This window comes from Paramormyrops kingsleyae, chromosome 9, assembly GCF_048594095.1.
Source record: "Paramormyrops kingsleyae isolate MSU_618 chromosome 9, PKINGS_0.4, whole genome shotgun sequence".
In the NCBI taxonomy this organism is placed as follows: Eukaryota; Metazoa; Chordata; class Actinopteri; order Osteoglossiformes; family Mormyridae; genus Paramormyrops; species Paramormyrops kingsleyae.
In genome coordinates, this window is record NC_132805.1 from 29,370,534 (window position 1) to 29,388,798 (window position 18,265).

General features: G+C 47.0%; 1 protein-coding gene across 9 annotated transcripts in view; it reads right to left on the minus strand.

The window, feature by feature from the left end:
- LOC111844420 (triple functional domain protein-like) overlaps positions 1-18,265 on the minus strand; it is a 99,561-nt gene that overhangs the window by 34,918 nt on the left and 46,378 nt on the right. For all 9 annotated transcript variants that reach the window (XR_002838388.2, XM_023812898.2, XM_023812892.2 and 6 more), the window contains 12 exons: positions 17,684-18,196; positions 16,846-16,968; positions 13,838-14,029; positions 13,300-13,431; positions 12,808-13,038; positions 10,819-10,941; positions 9,942-10,133; positions 8,174-8,343; positions 6,177-6,351; positions 2,381-2,576; positions 1,979-2,145; positions 1,331-1,450 (listed from right to left, as the gene is read on the minus strand). Coding sequence is in view for 8 of the 9 variants with exons in the window: in XM_023812898.2 (XP_023668666.2) it covers positions 1,331-1,450; positions 1,979-2,145; positions 2,381-2,576; positions 6,177-6,351; positions 8,174-8,343; positions 9,942-10,133; positions 10,819-10,941; positions 12,808-13,038; positions 13,300-13,431; positions 13,838-14,029; positions 16,846-16,968; positions 17,684-18,196 (2,334 nt within the window). In the remaining variant the exon portion in view is untranslated. The remainder of the gene's footprint in view (positions 1-1,330; positions 1,451-1,978; positions 2,146-2,380; positions 2,577-6,176; positions 6,352-8,173; positions 8,344-9,941; positions 10,134-10,818; positions 10,942-12,807; positions 13,039-13,299; positions 13,432-13,837; positions 14,030-16,845; positions 16,969-17,683; positions 18,197-18,265) is intronic.

Here is an 18,265-nt window from a genome sequence, read left to right on the forward strand (position 1 = left end):
CTAGTATGGGGGAGTTGGGGAGAGTATGGAGGAGTAAGGGGAAGTAAGGGGGTGTAAGGGAGAGTAATGGTGAGTAAGAGAGAATAAGGGCTATTATGTGGGAGCTGGGGAGAGTATGGAGGAGTAAGGGGAAGTAAGGAGGAGTAAGGGAGAGTGGGGTGAGTTAAGGGTGAATAAGAAACAGTAAGCAGAAGTAAGGGGGAGTAGGGATAAGTAAGCGTCAATAAGAGTAAGTAATGGGGTGTAAGGGAGGGTAAGGGAAAGAAAAGATGAGTAAGGGTGAGAAAGGGTGAGTATGGAGGAGTAAGGGGAAATAAGGGGGTGTTGGGGTTAAGGAAGAGTAAGGGAGAGTGGGGTGAGGTAAGGGTGACAATGAAAGAGTAAGAGCTAGTAAGGGGGAGCAAGGTTGAGTAAGGGTGAGTAAAAGTAAGTAATGGGGTTTAAGGGAGGGTAAGGGAATGTAAGGGTGAGTAAGGGGGAGTGAGGGGGAGTAAGGGCAGTATGGCCCTTCGGCAGCCATGTTCCCTCACACCACCAACATCCACAACGCATCCTGTCTTCCCAGGATGCACTTCAAACCGACAGATGAGTTGCCCAATGCATGCATGCTTGTTTATTTATGGCTACTCCTTTATATAAAAACCCATTTATCACCCTCGCTTGTACGTCTGACTGTCCCTTTTGCTGCAGTTCTTGTCGGACGTGTGAGTGGTGCAGAGGTAGGATGTGGATGGTGTCTAAAGGGCCGAACACCTCCCTGCACAGCCGCACTTCAAGGTTACAGCAGAGGGAAACTGAGTTTAACTGCACTGAGGAATCTTAGGAAAGCTTAAGACTTTATCTTACCATCTGGCTAATGGCTAAGTGGCTCGGAAGCCATTTTCTGGGTGATGAAATACAATATAAATGACACTGTAATAAGAAGCACCTGGGACTGCCACTGCGATTAAAGACAGCCGCTTAATTAGTGACAGCACCAGTCGGATAAAACCACCAGCAAAAATGGACTGCTTTGTAATACTAGTTATTGAATTAAAATTGCTACTTTTAACGGAAGACAGCTGTAATAAAAAGTACTTTAGCGGAAATACATGAGCAGAGGGATTCTACTCGACTTCAAAAGTATATTTTGAGACATATTTGTATATCTCTGCAGTTACAAAAGGCTCTGATTCCCGATGCATGTCCCGTCACATTGCCTTCCACTCTGGCCAATTTCCAAACTCTGTTTTTGTGCCAATGGCGTGACAGGGGCCAAAAAGCCCAGGGTGAGTGGGGGAGGAAGTGAGTGAGGCTGGAACAGGAAGTAGGGGGTGGGGGGGGGGGGCACCTCGATGGCATGCTGGAACTGCTCATGCTCCCGCTGCAGCTGCTCGGCCTCCTGCAACGAGCTGGCCGTGATCAGGCCGGCGTTCAGCATGGACTCCCCGTTCCGGATCCAGCCCAGGACCTGCGGAGACAGTCAGCCGTGCTCTGGATCAGATACCAGGCCTAAATGATGGGGGGTGGGGTGCCGACCTGACCTTCTAACAGGTCTTTAAGTAACCAATCATAATCAGCACGTTAATAAGCGCTTCACGCCTGAAGGTCCCACTTGGGACAGGCTAATTTATATATTTTGCAGACGCTTTTATCCAAAGTAGCTGAGAAAGCAGGATCGGACGATCCCTGACACAATGACGGCCCAATGGTAACATCATTCTGCCAACCGTGGGATTTCAGCTTCTGATCACATGTATCACGAGAACCACATGGTGTAAAGCTGCTTCAAACCAGGCCTTCACGTGTCTGAATACTGTTTGTAATATCTAATTCCAGACTGGTTTGCACTCTAATCTGTGACAGGAGTCTCTGTAGTTTCTGGCGTGTACGTACACCTAAGTACTGCTGATTACGGTCTCTTTGCCTCCTTAAACAAACATTTGCCTGACATTCACTAATGTCATCTACTGATTGACCAGCAGAGGTGTAACGTTACCTGCTTCACTTCGGCCTGCAGGTGGCGCAGTTGCACGCACTGCTCCAGATGGCGCCGGTGCTGCTCGGCCGCCACGTCCAGCTCCTGCTGCTTCTCGTGGAGGAACTCCAGCAGGTCCTGCACCCGTGTGGCCATGTCCACGTCACGGTCGCACAGGAGGTCCACGCCTGGAGATGGCGGATGGCGGGGGGGTTAGAGAGGGGAGACCTGAAAAATGTCCCCACAAGCTAAAAGTAACAGGTATTCCTGAACATGGCGTTCCTCAACTACGTCCTGTCTGCGTTCCCAGTCATCGCTACATCAGATTGAGTGTCATAATTAATATGCATTGATTAGAAAAACGATCAAATATTCAACCACGGAAGGAAGCGGGCGGACGCTCTGGTCCTCAGTCGGCCTCACCGGAGGCCTGAACCTCGCCCACGCACTGCAGCAGCTCCTGGCCCTGGTGGATGACGTCGAAGGTCAGGTTGTTCATGGTGAGCGCCTTGTCGGCGTGGTGCTGCAGCCGCTGCTCGGCCAGAGTCAGGTCCTCCGTGTCGAAGTCGTTCATCTGCTGTGACAGCTCGTCGTTCCAGGATTCCAGGTCTGAGATGATCTGAGTTGTGGAGGGAGAATCAGTGTGAGGTCAGTGACCTCCCCCCCCCCCCTCAAAGTGAGCATCAGGGACACAGAAAAGCTAGTGAACAAAGTCTTAGCGAAAATAACATGCAAAGACAAATTTAGAGAACAGGAAGAACATATTCTTGTTGGAATATAATAACATTCATTTTGAAATGAGAGACCGCAAACACAGAGCGACACGCATCCTTGTTTTCAAGCTGTGAGCTGCCTGTGAATCCTGCACGCTGGTACCTGACCGGCATACATTCCCCATAGGCTCTTCTATCCCAGGTGCCCATTTCCCCTGTGGCTCCCTTCCCCCATGGGCCCCCTTCCCCTGTGGGGAAAAGCCCCCTTCCCTCAGTGGCCCCCTTCCCCCGTGGGCCCCTTCCCCCATGGACCCCTTCCCCTGTGGCTCCCTTTCCCCGTGGGCCCCTTCCGCTATGGGCCCCCTTCCCCCATGGACCCCCATCCCCTGTGGCTCCCTTTCCCAGTGGGTCCCTTCCCCTGTAGGGAAAAGCCCCCTTCCCTCAGTGACACCCTTCCCCTGTGGGGAAAAGCCCCCTTCCCTCAGTGGCACCCTTCCCCTGTGGGCCCCCTTCCCTCAGTGGCCCCCTTCCCCCATGGGCCCTTTTCCCCACGGCCCCCTTTCCCTGCAGGCCGCGCCAAACGGAAGCCCCATACCCGCTCCCCCCTTGCTAACCAGAGGGCGGCTGCGGTTCTCCCGAGCCACTTTCCAAAGGGGCGTCACGGTCTTTAAAATTCACCCTGCGTGTCTGACTTTGTACAGTGGCACTGGTGTCACTGTTATGGCCATTATGTGCCACTGTGGCTGATCTGAGTACTGTCACTCTGCTGAAGAAGTCGAACATTATATCATCTTTATAGGTTAGTATGATAAACACAGGCTCCGGCAAACATAATGCTTATATCACTGTATTGATTTTGCCATTAGATTGTGGAATCTATTTTGCTATGTAGGGATCACACATTTCTTTCATGGAGAACAGCAGTTTGAAATTTTTGGCTGTTTTCGTTAAGTTTTCAGGACTATTAAATATATCCCCGCGGTTTATGAGTGTTCTGCAAGACGAGCATGCGCTTCCTGTTTTGAAGCCGAGCGCACGTAAAAACAAGAAAAACAAGGAGCGCATGTGTGCCATATGATTTTTGATGATACTTGGCGCTCGTAAACCAGGACTTGCTCGGTTTCCAAGTCAAAATTTATTAAAAATCTTTGCTCGTCTTGCAGAACACTCATAAACCGCGTTACTCGTAATCCAAGGTTCCACTGTATAAATTAACACTGGAACTAGTTTATCATCCCGGCAATGCGGACCAGGATAAACTGTTGGAAGATGGATTGATGAATTAGTTTACCATAAAAATAAGGCTATTTGCAGAACGCTGCGCCTGACACAAATGCAAATTTACCATAATATGTGTCTGGGACGAACACACAGCATAACCACAGTCTGAAAAATGTTTCTCTATAGTGTCAGATATTTCAGGGTAAAAACATTTCGTTAAAAAAAGTACTACTGTTACATGTACCTGACTTCACCTGTCAACACATAACCCAGAATCCCGTCAAATCGAAACCTGCTTTGGTTGGCACCACAGCACCTCCTACTGCCTGGCAGGGGAATTATACAGATTAACAGTCCAGCAGATCATAAGCTTTAGTTACATTCCCTAGGACCTCAGGGACCCACAGTCCATATTTTTGCTCCCTCCCAGATCCCAGTAAATGTGGACTGTCTATTAGGCAGCCCGGAGGGAGCAAAAACATGGAGTGACTGTGGGTTCCCGAGGACCGGATTGGGAAACACCGCCCTAGGTAAAGTCAAACCACCTTCAGTTCCTATCCCTAAGTGGCTCCTTAAGATCTATGTCCCATCTCGCCCTCTTCGCTCTGCAAACCAGCGCGTCTTGGAGATCTCTCCTCCATCTCCCACTTCAGATGTTTCTCAATTGCGGTTCACTCACGGTGGAACGAGCTACCCCAACTACATCTGGTCATCAGACTCCCTCTCCACCTTCAAGAAATGCCTCAAGATCCATTAGTTCCAGGTACACCACCAGTAGACCTATCCTAATCCATGTTCTTTGAATGTACTTGATGTTGCACTTTCTGATGATTTGAATAGTTGTCCAATTAGCTTCATGTTTGGTTCGATGTTAAGGTTATATTGCTCTTACTGTAGTACTGCTTACACTCGTACCTGGGCATTCATTCGTAGAGCAGGCTAGATGCATTTAAGCCTAGTTGACTCCTTGACACTACTGATGTTTGTAGTTTGCTGTTGGCCACAATTAAACGTCACTATGGACAATGTAAAGTCAAATGAGCTACAGTTTTGTTATCTGAGTAAACTGTTACTTCAAATTGTAGAGCATGAGAGTGATCACTAGGCAGTGTTACACTACTACACAGATAACACGAAGCAGGCAGCTTAACAGCCCAAGGGATTATCAGGAAATATCAGATAAAAAGAGAATTACTGGCTGTAACGTTAATTGTTCTTTGACCTCCGGTGCAAACTGTCCCACGACACAGCTTGTAGAAACTTCCAGAAACTCTCTAAGACAGCAAAACACCTCGGGAGGCAGGGTGGACATCCCTGGGGTCACTGAATGCCTCATGTACCACTCAGACTCGCAAATCAGGACTCGCAGGTAGCCTGGTCCAGGTGCCTGCAGAGGGCGCCAGCCTGCCCGGTACTCCGGGCCAATGTGTTCTTCCTGACCAGGCGGGGGCGAATCAGTTAGCCATTCAGACCCCCGGGGCAGGTATCACAGTGATTATAGCTGCTCTACATCTTAGGGCGGAATTCCAGCATAAAAACCCAAAGGACAAACAGCAGGTGTGTCAGAGAAGGCATCAGCAACGCCACATGACCCCGGCCCTAACTCAGAATGCAGCACTACAAAAATAATAATAATCATTTACTGCTAAATAACTTGAAATCCCCCCCCCCCCATTCCTGGTTTCTTGTTTCTGAGGTCCAACTAAACTAGTTCCTTTGAACCCCCCCCCCCACAGTGTAATGCATGGCTTGTGGTGGTAAACACTACCACAGAGACATTACCCAGCTCCATTTGTAAGCATTACTGGGGGCCGCGTGGGAAACGTAAGCGGGTTACTGCGAATTTAAACGCTGAGCTCATTTCGGAGATGGATCGATATCGTTTTAAAAAAAAATCCACAAGGCAGCTCTGCGCGGATTAATGTCGATAGCTGAACAAAACATCGGGCCTTACGTGACTGATGGTTGATTCACTTCAAAGTCGTCACGTAATTAAAGCACTCAGAATAACTAAAATAGATACGCAACTTCAAAGGCAACATTAATTGCAAACGTGAGAAATTAATGCAATTAAAAATAATACTGATAAAAAACCTATTTGTCAAAAAAAAAGTCTTCAGATGTCTCTGCTTTTTTGTATCAATCTTTTAGTTTTATGTCTGTTCAGAGTTAATGGGGCAGGCAGTGTAGAATGGTAAGGGGCATATTTGTTACCGAGCTGAACTTCTGTGTAAAATGTTACTGGTGCTATTTGTGGGAGTGGCCAGGTATTTAAATACACTCACATCGATGGCGTCCCTCTCGAAAACACGCAGCTGCAGGAAGAGCTCGAGTTTGATCTTCCTCTCCTGGAACAGCTCTTCCATCTGGCCCTGCGCCTCGTCCAGCTGCTGCAGCACACCCTCGATGTGGTTGATGGAGCTGCTGTGCGGCGCCTTGTTGCTGGAGATGGCCGAGTCCCTGCGGAAGGGACACAGGCAGGGGGTGCAGTGCCGGGTCAGAATTCCTCACTGGATTAAGTGATTCCCTACTGCTCACTCTGGAAGCTGTCGGGGTTACCTTAGAGGGCCAACAGACAGGCCACTTTTGTTAAACATATCGTTCTTTTTCTTTAAAATGCTTGGGGCACAATAAAATCATTAAGATGCTGACATAATTGAGCATCTGAAGGCAGCATTGCATAATATAACTTATCCCTGCAGCCTACAGAGCTTTCTAAACTAAATTTATCCCCTGGCTACTAAACTCTCTGATGCAAACTTATTCCTCGACTACAGAACTCTTTGAAGCTAATATGTATCCAGTGGCCTACAGATACCTGACGCAAACTCACTTCCCGGTGATTTTTAAGGCTTTTGCCATTGCATCAGTAGCCCCAGCGAGTAATTCACGCCAGATTAAGCTGTGACGATTCATTTCTGAGACCAGGATCAATACAAGTTTTAAAACATCAGTTTAGCACTTTGAACAAATTAAGGCAGGGCCAGAATATACCAATATAATTATAATGGAATTACGACTGAATCATGTAATGAGTTTCACCAGCAGGGAGGCGTAGTCATTGAAGAGCTGTGTTGGAGTAATTAAAGGTTCATGCTCTGCTGTTTTATTGCTAAGAAATGCCCAAAATTTCAGTTTATTTATTGCTATTTATATATATTTATCTTTTGTTGAGGCTGCAGTATATCCCAGGCAGCGCAGGGCATGGCACAGGGAACAAGAGGGCAATGCATCGCAGGACATATATTCAGCCAAGTGCATCAACAAATCCGACGACAACAGCAGTTCAACAAGCTAACAGAATCATTAGCAACAAGCTAAGAAGAATGCTTTACAAAGAGTGGTATGAACAAGGCCACAAAGAGTTCACCCACAAATGGATCTGAGTGCTATTGGAAAGAGGCCACTTACTATTCAGCTATTTTAAATCCTTCCTTGGTGGATCGTCAATGGTCACGGCGCATGTCATCCGTGGTAATAACGTGGGTGCCCCAAAAGTCTGCCCATTAGCCTAAAAGCTTTACGGCGACAGACCGTGGCAGAGACCGCAGAGCCTGTGCGCTTCCTTCATCCATGCGATGCACAAAATCCCTCCATCCTAACCCACTATAGATATATAAAAACGTTTAAATCACAGGGAGCGCGCAGCCCGTTAACACAGCAGCTGGGACAGGGGATTCGAGTGGGTAATTCGAGGACTCTGAGGAATCAATTAATGTCGGCTATCGCGGCTTTGGCTGAATGGGCCATTGACAATGCCGGAGCAAAACACGCGGGTGCCGAATCAATAAAGCATTCACTGTTTTTTTTTTCCCTCCCTTCACATTATTTTGTCTGGCAGTGGTTTGTATCCAATGGAAACACCAGTGGAAGTCCAAACGGAGCCCTCTTTTCAAGAGGCACGGCACAAAGGCGTTACATAAGCTGCGAAAGAATCAAAAACAGAGGCTAACTGTGCTTTTGCACTTCATGAGCTGACAGTTTTATGCAAAGGATCAATTTTTCATCCATTACTGGTGCTGGATATAATAATGGAACAATTTAATCAAAATAATTCACCCAACAGCACAAGAGCAGGGCGCCTGGTTATCCTCAACCACTATGTATTAAATTTTCAGTCGTCACATCTCACTGCATCGACCTACGAGATTCTTGGTGAATGAGCCCTGTCAGCTTCAGGAGACGGCCGTACAAGTTTGACTCCCATTTCTGCCCCAGGAACCCGGCGTCCATGAGCCAGCAGGCTTGGTGGAGCCTCGGCGGGAACCATGGAGGGGTCTACCTCAGCTGTTTGATGAGGTCCTCGCCCTCCTTGATTAGGTTAACGGTGACTTGCAGGGTGGTCTGTTGCTGCTGCCCGAAGCGCTTGATGAGCTCCTGCACGGCCTCCACCGACTCGGCATAGACGTCGTCCAGCAGCTCCTTCTGCAGCTCCTCCAGCCAGGTCCACAGCTGCCAGGTGGAGAAGGAAATCCGAGCTGATGTCACTGTGCTGCAAACCCTCCTTCAGTATGAGGGTTCATGCGCTTTCAGGTCTCATAAAATCACACAGATTGTGGAAAAATCAGCCGTTCTTAAGCAGAGGGAAGAAAAACCCAATATGCATCTCAGCTGGACTATGGATGAATCCAAACCGGAGTAGACGTATTCAAAATATAAGGAAACAGATCAAGCAAACATTCAGACATCTGCGATGTGTGATAAAGTTACTCCTCGTATTATGTGCACGACACAACAGAAAATCAAATCATATAATAAAAGATTAAGGGCAGCATCATGGGATATTATAACCATTCACTTCTTACAGGTAAAGCATTATTGCTGGACCAATCGGAAAGCTTGTTACAAAATGGTACCCGTCCCAATCCAGTATTGCTGCCACTACTCAGAAAGAAGCAGAGAGCTGCTTACTGTCAGGACAGGAAATCATGGAGGGCAGGGAACAAAGACGGGGCTTTTATGAGCTCTGGAAGCATGAGAAATGCACCGTTAATGAAACTTACTGCTCTTATCTACATGCAATCAGCAGAGTCTCATAACATCCTGCAAATTAGCATCAGTTCTAGCAGGTAGCAGTTGGTACTGTGTGATGGAGGTGTGCCCCACCTGCTTTGAAGGTGCATTACCCCCCGAAGTTCCCACCCCCTCTATAAGAGCTACAACTGTGAATCCATCTGCAGCACCACAGGAACTGACATCCCTCCTGAGAGATACGCTGTAGGGTGCCCTCTAGTGTCTGGAGTTAAAAATACTAGCAAAATAAAATTTTACATCCGTGGGTGTCCATCCTGCTCATTACTGCCATCACCCTATTCAGACACACAGAACTGCTCAGAGAGCCAAAATTAATTCCCAGTAATTCAAGGTTAAGGGTTTTCTCCCTGCGTATGAACTTCTCCGCTGAAACCTGCAGATATCTCACCCTCATCTCATTACCCACAAGCTACGAGGTCTGACATCAGACAACAAAACAGTCAATCCGAGAGCATTTCTGGTAAATTTAATTCACCCTTCCCTCCTGAAGAAGTGGCCTCCTGGATCCCCTCGTTTCAGCGCTCTTCTTTCACTTTGCAAGAGCCTACATCAGCTGGAATTGGTGAAACACTCCGGCAGGTCACTCCTATAAATGTGCACTACTATGGTGCAATCAGTCAGGATCACAGACCTACTCCACCAACTTACGGTGCGTATCCGTGTGAACTAATACAGCGTACATGTGCGTGTTTGTGTGTGTGTGTGTGTGTCTTTGTGGAGTCCACTCACTGAGGTAACTCCCAGATGTGTGTGTGGTAGGTCTCTGTTTGTGCGTGATAATGTATATATTACATTATGGGGACCAAATGTGATTAAAAAAAAAGCTTGTTATTTCGACGTTGTTGTGCCAAAGGTATTTTGTTTGGTTACTTATGGTTAAGGTTAGGGCTGGGTAGGGGTTAAGGTTGTAAATGTTGGGATTTGGGTTTTGCCCATAAAAATGAATGGACAGTCCCCACAAATATATGAATACAAATGTGTGTGTGTGTGTGTGTGAAGCTGCTGGAAGGACCCACCTCCTTGACGTGTGTGTGGAAGGACACCGACATGTCCAGCAGCACCTTGCGCTGCTCCACGCGCCGCACGAAGTCCTGGATGCGGTCCTCCAGCTGGTGGGCGGCCTGGTAGATCTCCTCCGGGTCGCATTCGCCCGTCTGGGCCAGCTGCTCTGCAGCTTCTAGCAGCTTGTCAGCGTTGGTATATGTATTCTGGATTGGAGAGGCGGGGGGGGGGGGGGGGGGGTATAATTAAAAATGACTGAACTTAAGGCCATTAGCATCTTCATTCTATAAATACACATCTAGGGAAGTGCAGGTCAAGAGTTGTTTATGAAAACTGATCGTTAAGCTCTGATTAGCATTACGAGCAGCTCTTTCTTCCTGTCATAGCAGATGCCACCTAAAAGATATAGCAGGATTTCCTGATGGTCAGGGTTGTCCCAGTTGTTGGAGAAAAGGAGTTTACAGGTAATTCGGAAAAATATCTGTCCTGATATGACAATGAAGCGTTTTTACAGCGAACAAAACACTGTTTTAAAGATAAACATCCTGCACTTTCTGCAAAAAAAGTGAACTGAACGTTTCTCTTTTTTGCAATAGTAGAACAAAAGCCTTACAATCTACAATCTCACTGGCTCCCTGAGTATATTATTACTTGGGATACACACTGCAGAATGTTTGCAATATAAAATGCACCGTGTCTGAACACTGAAGGGTAGTATTGAGAATGATGCTGATAAATATCAGGCAAATATCATGTAATGAATCTATTAAAAACATCACCACCCATCAGCTTAAACAAATGGGCCAATTTTGTTGTGGAGTAGATAAAGAGATAAAGAATTTCTGGGTGTTTCTTTGGATAAAGAAAAGCGAGTGGAGCGTCTTCATTCACCTGGGCAACCTCCTCAAAGTCCTCGTGCCGTTTCTGCAGCGCTCTGGCCCGGTGCAGGGACTTGCCCACCCCTGTGTGCTTGCTGAGGAAGGCCTCCCCGTGGTTCTCGATCCAGTCCAGCACCTGAGGACCGGACTGGGACGTCAGGCTCTTCATACGGGACGGCACAGCATTCACATCGGCGGGATGATGGCAGGTTTGGGAAATTACATTCTAGGCCGCACCTCATGTGTCGGAAACCTGCCCTGACCCTTGTACCACCTTGAACAGTCCCTGTCACCGCTAACAGTGACAGTCATCATGCCCTTTCTCACCCACTGCCGTGCGACTGTGCAATGCTGCTTCTGCTAACAGCCCTGCCATTCAGAGCAGACTTTGAATGTACATATTCCATTTGCAGAACTGCCATATTGGACTAAATGTATCATTGTGGTACATCGTTCTGCACAGTTCTCTTATTCGCTCTTTAATTTGTTACTAGTATGATTATTTTATTACTAGTTTTCCTTTACATATTTATTGCCCCTTTGTTTATGTTATCCTTTATTGAATGTCTTTCTGTGATATTGGACAATAAAGTTTCATCTTAATATTAGTGCATGTATTTGAGTATCAGTCTCTATATGGGAGTGTTTATTCTCACACATTCAGTCTTGGTCATTTCAATGCATCTTCACCCCCCTGTTTCACACGTTAACCGTCTAAAACAGTCACAACAGCCCACAGCACCACCATGTGACACTGTGGATTCACTACCAGCTTTAGTGCAGATTCAATGCAAAATCCACCCATACATCTTCAATGTTGGATAGGGTCATACGGTATCTGAAGTCTATCCCGGGCAATATTGGGCTATCGGACTGCTAGTCTATCGCAGGGTATATGCACACACACATATATCACTAAACCCATTAAGTGCTATTACTCAGTGTCTGTAACAGCAGGCACTTAAGGACTTAATGACAGCGCCTGACTACCCACTTCCTCTGTGTGAACAGGAGTTATTAGTGTGACATGTTTATCTACCACAACCAGTGTAGCTACTCCTCTAATAAACTAGTCCCCTAATTATCACAAATGTTGCTCCTTTTTTCAAGGTTATTTTTCTTGGAGAATCGTGTCTTGTACATCCGAACACCCTCCGCATTGTACGGCGGCGAGCAGCATTACCATGGCAACCGTTACCAAGCATACCAGTATAATTCATCACAGCAGAGTACAGACGAGGCCTGCCTGGAATCCCTATTTTTCTGTCTAATACAGAGTTAAACATGAGCCAGGACACACCAGGAAACACGGCCTTATAACTGTCATTGGTATATAAGCCAGAAACCAACCAGCAGGGGCGTTGCTAAAGAATTTTGGCCCCATGAGAGCATATCATATTGCCCCCCCCCCGGTCCAGACCAATCCAGTTATTTTCCAATTTTTTTAGGGGTCCTGTGTCGTCCTAACTCCCCCCAACCACACCCCTGCCAACTGGACACATTAATCCAATGCAGTATAAATATCATAATTCCACAAATGAAATTTAAAGTATATTTAGTGAAAACATTTCTTTGGACACGGACATTCCACGGTGTTCTGCAATCTTAGCCATATGCGAAGAACTGAAAACAGGAAATCGTAGAATGACTCCTTGGATTACTGTTACAATATTCCATAAAATATAAACCTCAAAATTGACTGGGAATTGAATTTTTGTTTTTGTGCAACCTTTCGTTAGACTTCAGACACTAAAGAGTGCGAATCCCGAGGCCTTCTTTTCCTCCATAAACAGAAATAAATGCAATGGCGGCCGTATAAAATTACATTTTGATCGCTGTGGCCGAATGGGCCTCCCTTCACAGGCGCTATGCACTGCAAACTGGCGCCTCTTTGAAAAGCCCACATCAGAAGGGATACCATGCGCCTCCGAGCAGGGATACCTGCCAGCAAACAGGGCCCATGAAAGTGGGCGGGGGGGGGGGGGGGCAGGGGAACCCGTACCTGCTGCACGTCCTGCTGGAAGACACACAGCTGAAGGCGCTGGTGCAGCCGGACCTTGCGGTGCTGCCAGATGTTCTCCAGCTGCCGCTGGTGGTGCAGCACCTCGTGGATGATGTCCAGCACGTGCCGCACGGCCTTAGAGTAGTTGGCCGAGGCTGTGAGCGAGTCGGCGCTGCCCGGGGTCAGGGGTCGCTGCAGCTTGTCCAATAGGACCTTGCCATCTTGGCTGACCTGCGTGGGACACACCCACGGCAATAGAGAGGACAGTTTTAGAAACTGACAACCATCTATTCTCATTCAGGCACATAACTGGCGCAGTTATGTGCCTTTGGAATGAAGGTAGGAACTAGAAGCCCAAAGAGTCACAGAGAGATCATGCAATGTACCTGGAAGCTGAGGTCACATGTAATAAACTTGAGTGCAATAGATGTTAACATAGTGACCTGTGTTATGGTGAAGGGATTTGGACCATAAATACTTTAAAAGCCGCACCTCTGAGTAAGCACTGGTAATGTGCTCGTACAAGCCCTGGTGGTGATGAATGGCGTCCTCCAGGTCCTGCAGCTCCGAGGGCAGGTCCACCTCTCCACAGGCTTTGCACCAGGAATCCACGTTGCCCATGTACTATGAGGAACGACACAGAGATGAGGGACTTTGACCAGACAGGATTTCAGAGGCGTCAAAAGCCTTCCAAATTCTCCACTTCTCGCCATGTTAGCAATATAGTACAAATCCGTATCGTGGCGCACAATCACACCGGTAATGACTACGATACCGGGGTACCGCCCACCCCTAGTCAGAGTGCCCAGCAGTGCTGCAGTCAACAATCACAGAGAACATCTGGCAGTGCAAAATAACCCAGATGTTAGCTGCTGCTACTGGAATCAAGCTACACGCGAGGAGGCCTGAAAACGTCAAAAGGAAAGTTAAAAAATTCTCATCGCAAGTGCGGCAAAAAAAAAAAGGGAATCACTACATGAGATGATGAGAAAACAGCAGCAGCCAACGAGAGGAGGGAGCGGAGGGGCACCTGATCGGCCTTCTGGTGGAAGACGGCGGACATCTCCAGCAGATTGCTGCGCTCGTCCAGGGCGGCGGCGAAGGCCTTCCACTCCAGCTCCAGCTGCCCGGACAGCTGCTTGATCTGCTGCGAGGCGTAGTGACCCGACTCCAGCAGACGGTTGCCCACTGACATGATGCGGCTGATGTTGACATAGACGTTCTGAAGGAGAGACATAAGGGGGCGTGGCTTCAGGGGGAGGTCACATGAGGCCTGGGCCAAGCGGAGGCCAGAGAGGCGGCCAGAGGTGTTTCTCATTGGGAAACTTTTCTGGAGAAGAACAAGGTGGACATTTTAAATGGTTTTTATGTGCGAAATCTTCTGCATGGAAAGTTAGTCCATCCCAGGGGTCTCCAACTCCGGTCCTGGAGAGCTACTGTCCAGTAGCTTTTCTATCATACCTGGCTTCTGATGAGCCACACCTGTTCTCAGGTAAATACCAGGAACAGGTGTGGCTCATCAGAAGCCAAGTGGGACAGAAGACCTACTGGATAGTAGCTCTCCAGGACCGGAGTTGGAGACCCCTGATCTATCTAATAATGCATATTAACAGTATATATTGCATATACTGTAAATGTTAGACAGTCAAAGTAGTTCAAGGGCAATATAAACAAGATAAGAATAAATTAAACATATTTCCTTACCAGTCACAACTGCTTAAATGAAAAAAAAAGTCCGCGGAGCTTATGCACAGATGCATGTATACAAATCATCAACATGCCTTGTGAGTACTGGCACCCTCTAGGGGAGAAATAGACCCCCTTCGCACACTGAATGGATATCTGGCGACACTGCAGTGACATCACTACGGCGGACCAATCCAGCGTTTGCTGAGAAGTGTAATTGTTCATGCTAGTCTTACATATGGTGAGATTTTATTATTGAGTTCTAAGTGAACATAAAATAAACAGCGATACTACATGGGGTCCTTTGGGAACATGAACCACAAACATATGCTGTATTTCTTAACTGCTAGGTGAAACATAAATTCTCCAAGAGTCCCTCCTGCACACAAGTTAAGCGCCAACAGATGACTGCGTACCTACATACAGTATTTTCCAAGAAGCGTTCACAATGTAATCTCCTGCGCATACAATACTGACACAAAAGCAAAAAACTAAAATTGAAAGAAAAACAGAGTTTAATTTTCTCTCTGTGAAATACAGCAGTGTTTTCAGAACATCACCTCAGATAAAATTATTACCAAATAAACAACCAGATTATTTTCAATGATTCAATTGTAGATAATTAAAACAGTTCTTTCATCTACCACTAGGGGTCACACAGGCTACCTTGAGCACTAAGGATTAACAACCATTAAACAGTGTAGTTTTTAACATTGCCAAGCTGCCTTCATTAGCAAACAGGACTTTCTTGAACACCCACTCATCTGCAGGGTGGTGGGTGGTCTGAGACCTCAGAAGAAACTCGTAGAAGAGATCACATGCTTTACAACAGCCGCAAAACTAATCTTCATCTCCATCCTGAACAGCAAAACGGAATTCCCAGTGCTAGCACTGAAAACAGCTCATAGCAAGTCAAACCACAGGAGGACCTAAATGACTGGAGTAATTACTTATAATGAATCAAAATCACCTCAAACAGCACAAGGCTTACATTGCAATTACAATTCAGATATGGTTGCGATCCTTGAACACACACTGCTGTTACACCACAGTCCGGCCATTCAAAGCATTGAAGAAATCATACCAAAAATTAAGCTTTTACAACAACATTATAACAATGACCATCCATTCATTCTCCAGAGCTACTGTCTACCCCACGAGGAACAGGAGACCAGGCCACTGTAGGACAACAACACAGACTCACGTTTTAACTCACCCGGACCGTGAAAAAAGACCTAGATAAATATGTGAGCTCCAAATGCACAGACGCGGGACTGCCTTCTAATCCGCTTTGGGGGAGGTACAGTATAAGGAGCAGCACACCCTGCTACCCCATCGAACCATAAAAAAAGAAAAAATCTAATAAAAATACATCAAAAGAATGAAAAATAATACTGGGAAGCTGGGAGGATAGTCCACTGCTTTGAAGAAAATAAAAACAGACAGCACTGAATGAGCCTCCGCGTTTTTTCTGTGAGGAACATGACGTTTGTACACAACGTGACTCCTAATTACGTTCGCCAGACAGATGTTTGCCAGAGTTTCTCCCATTCCCAGCCGCAAGCCTCCAAAAGAACAGAGGGAAGAAAGACGATAAAAAAATTGCAGGCATGCTTTAGCGACATGACTTTTAATCGTCGGAGGCCACACTAAAGCGGCTGTTTTGGCTTTGAGGCCTGTCGCTAGGATGACTAGCAAGGCCCACTGGACTGGTGTGTAGCACGGGTCTGAGTTCAGCTGTAAGGTTTTAGCTTTTATCCTACGATTCATGAAATTGTTAGATGCCCTAGGGTGTTATTGTACTGTTCATAAAACTGTAAAAAGCCTTCATATATCTTCTATTAGACGGCAGAATTGTGGTGAAGAAACTGGCCAAAACGTGGGCACTAATTTCCACGAGAAATACGGCTTTATCTTTAAAACAGAAGTCTTAACTGCAATTCCTTCATCGGTGTGGTTCAGCGGTATAGTGCTTCAAGTCAATCGCTGTATTCGACTCGCGTTCGACTCTCAATGACTTCACTACTTCGTACAAGGTTCCTGCAGGATCGCATCAGCCGACTTTTTATCTAATCATCAGGAAGTTCATGTCGATGTCAACAGTACTGATAGATCAAAATCCACAGTGGGTGGAATTATCAGGAACTGTCAATCACTCGCTCAACCCAATGGGAACCCAGAAAGAAAACAAACCACCCAATAGGAAGTGGACAGATGAAGTCAGTCACTGACACCACTTAAGCGTCCCATCGCCAGTATTTCAGATACAGTTAATGGCTAAAGATATACAAGCCATGCCAACATCAGACTCTAGTCGGTGCACCATATAAAGTCAGCATATCTGTCACTCACCATGCAGTTCATGGCAAAGTGGTTATGCTGGGTCTGTAGCTCCATGGCGTGCTGGTTGTTGGCCCCGATCTCGGTGTAGCCGGTCAGGAACAGGCCTTTGTTATGCATGATCCAGTCGAACATCTGCAGGGGGAACAAGCCGAGACAGACACTGTTGTGGATCGCTCTGGGAAAGCCCACGTGACGTGGGGGGTGCCACAGTCTGTGACCGTGAAATCTTTCCCGGGTGGATATTCTGAGGGAGCCTCGAATCGATATTAAAATACCACAAGCCAATTATGCACCTTGCAGGTTCACAACAAGCAAATCAACACATGCACAAAAGTCTATTATTTTGGCAAAGCCTGCAGCTGTGTTCTTCTGCTTAGTCCCCCAGAGGACGACCACTGATATCATCTGCATTATTATTAAAGCATAACTGATGCATGAAGCAGTTTAACTGATAAGAGTCTTTTGTTTGAAATAACACCCATATTTTCTGAATGTCTCAGTCTACTAATGGTGAAAGTCTCAAACTACAAGCCCGCAGGCCAGATCTGACACACACAATGTTTTTTTACAGACAGTTACGTTTTTGATTCATTATTAAATCTGGCCACTTCCATTTTCTATTGTATTTTTTCATAAATCTGCATTAACTTGGTTGTCTTATAGATTAACCAAAAATTATAGTCGATACATCTTTTTTCCCCTCTCCTCTCTTTTGGGTCATAAAAAATAGCTCAAGTGGACCTCTACTAGCCAGTAGGTCCTAGGTAATTTGAGTTTGAGACCCCTGGCTTAGACTGAAGAAAACATCTCATCGAGCGGCATCCTACATCCTTGCGTCCACACTGACCTTCTCGGCGTCCTGCTCGAAGAGCCTGAGCTGGAAGCACTGGTCCAGCTTGAGTTTGCGCACATGCCACATCTGGTGTAGGTGCTGCCTGGAGGAGTGGAGTTTATCCAGCAGCCCGGAGACCTTTGGGATCAGGCCCTGCAGGTCACCGTTGGCGACACCCGTACTCTGGTTGGTGTAGCACTCGCTGCTCTCAATGAGCTGCAGGAGCTTCTGGCCCTCCGAGTCGAGCTCCTCGATGGGGGCCTTAACCACCTTCTTCTTCAGGCCCGAGTGCTCCTCAATGGCACGCCGTGCCCCATCCAGGTCCGGTGGGAGCTCCTTCTTGGAGAGGACCTCCTGGAGCTCGTCCAGACGGGCCAGCATATGTGACGCATTGCTGACGAAGTCCTCGTACGCGACCCGGATCTCGATCCACTCCTCGTGGTTGTAATCCAGGCTGCCCTCGAAGTCTGGTGTGAGCTGAGAGGGGTCCACAACTTTTGTGAGACCCTCTAATGACACCATGGTAGTCTGGAGAAGAGGGGGTGGGAGGGGTCAGAGGTTAATCACATTTAATCCTGGTGAAAGCCAATGCTCAGA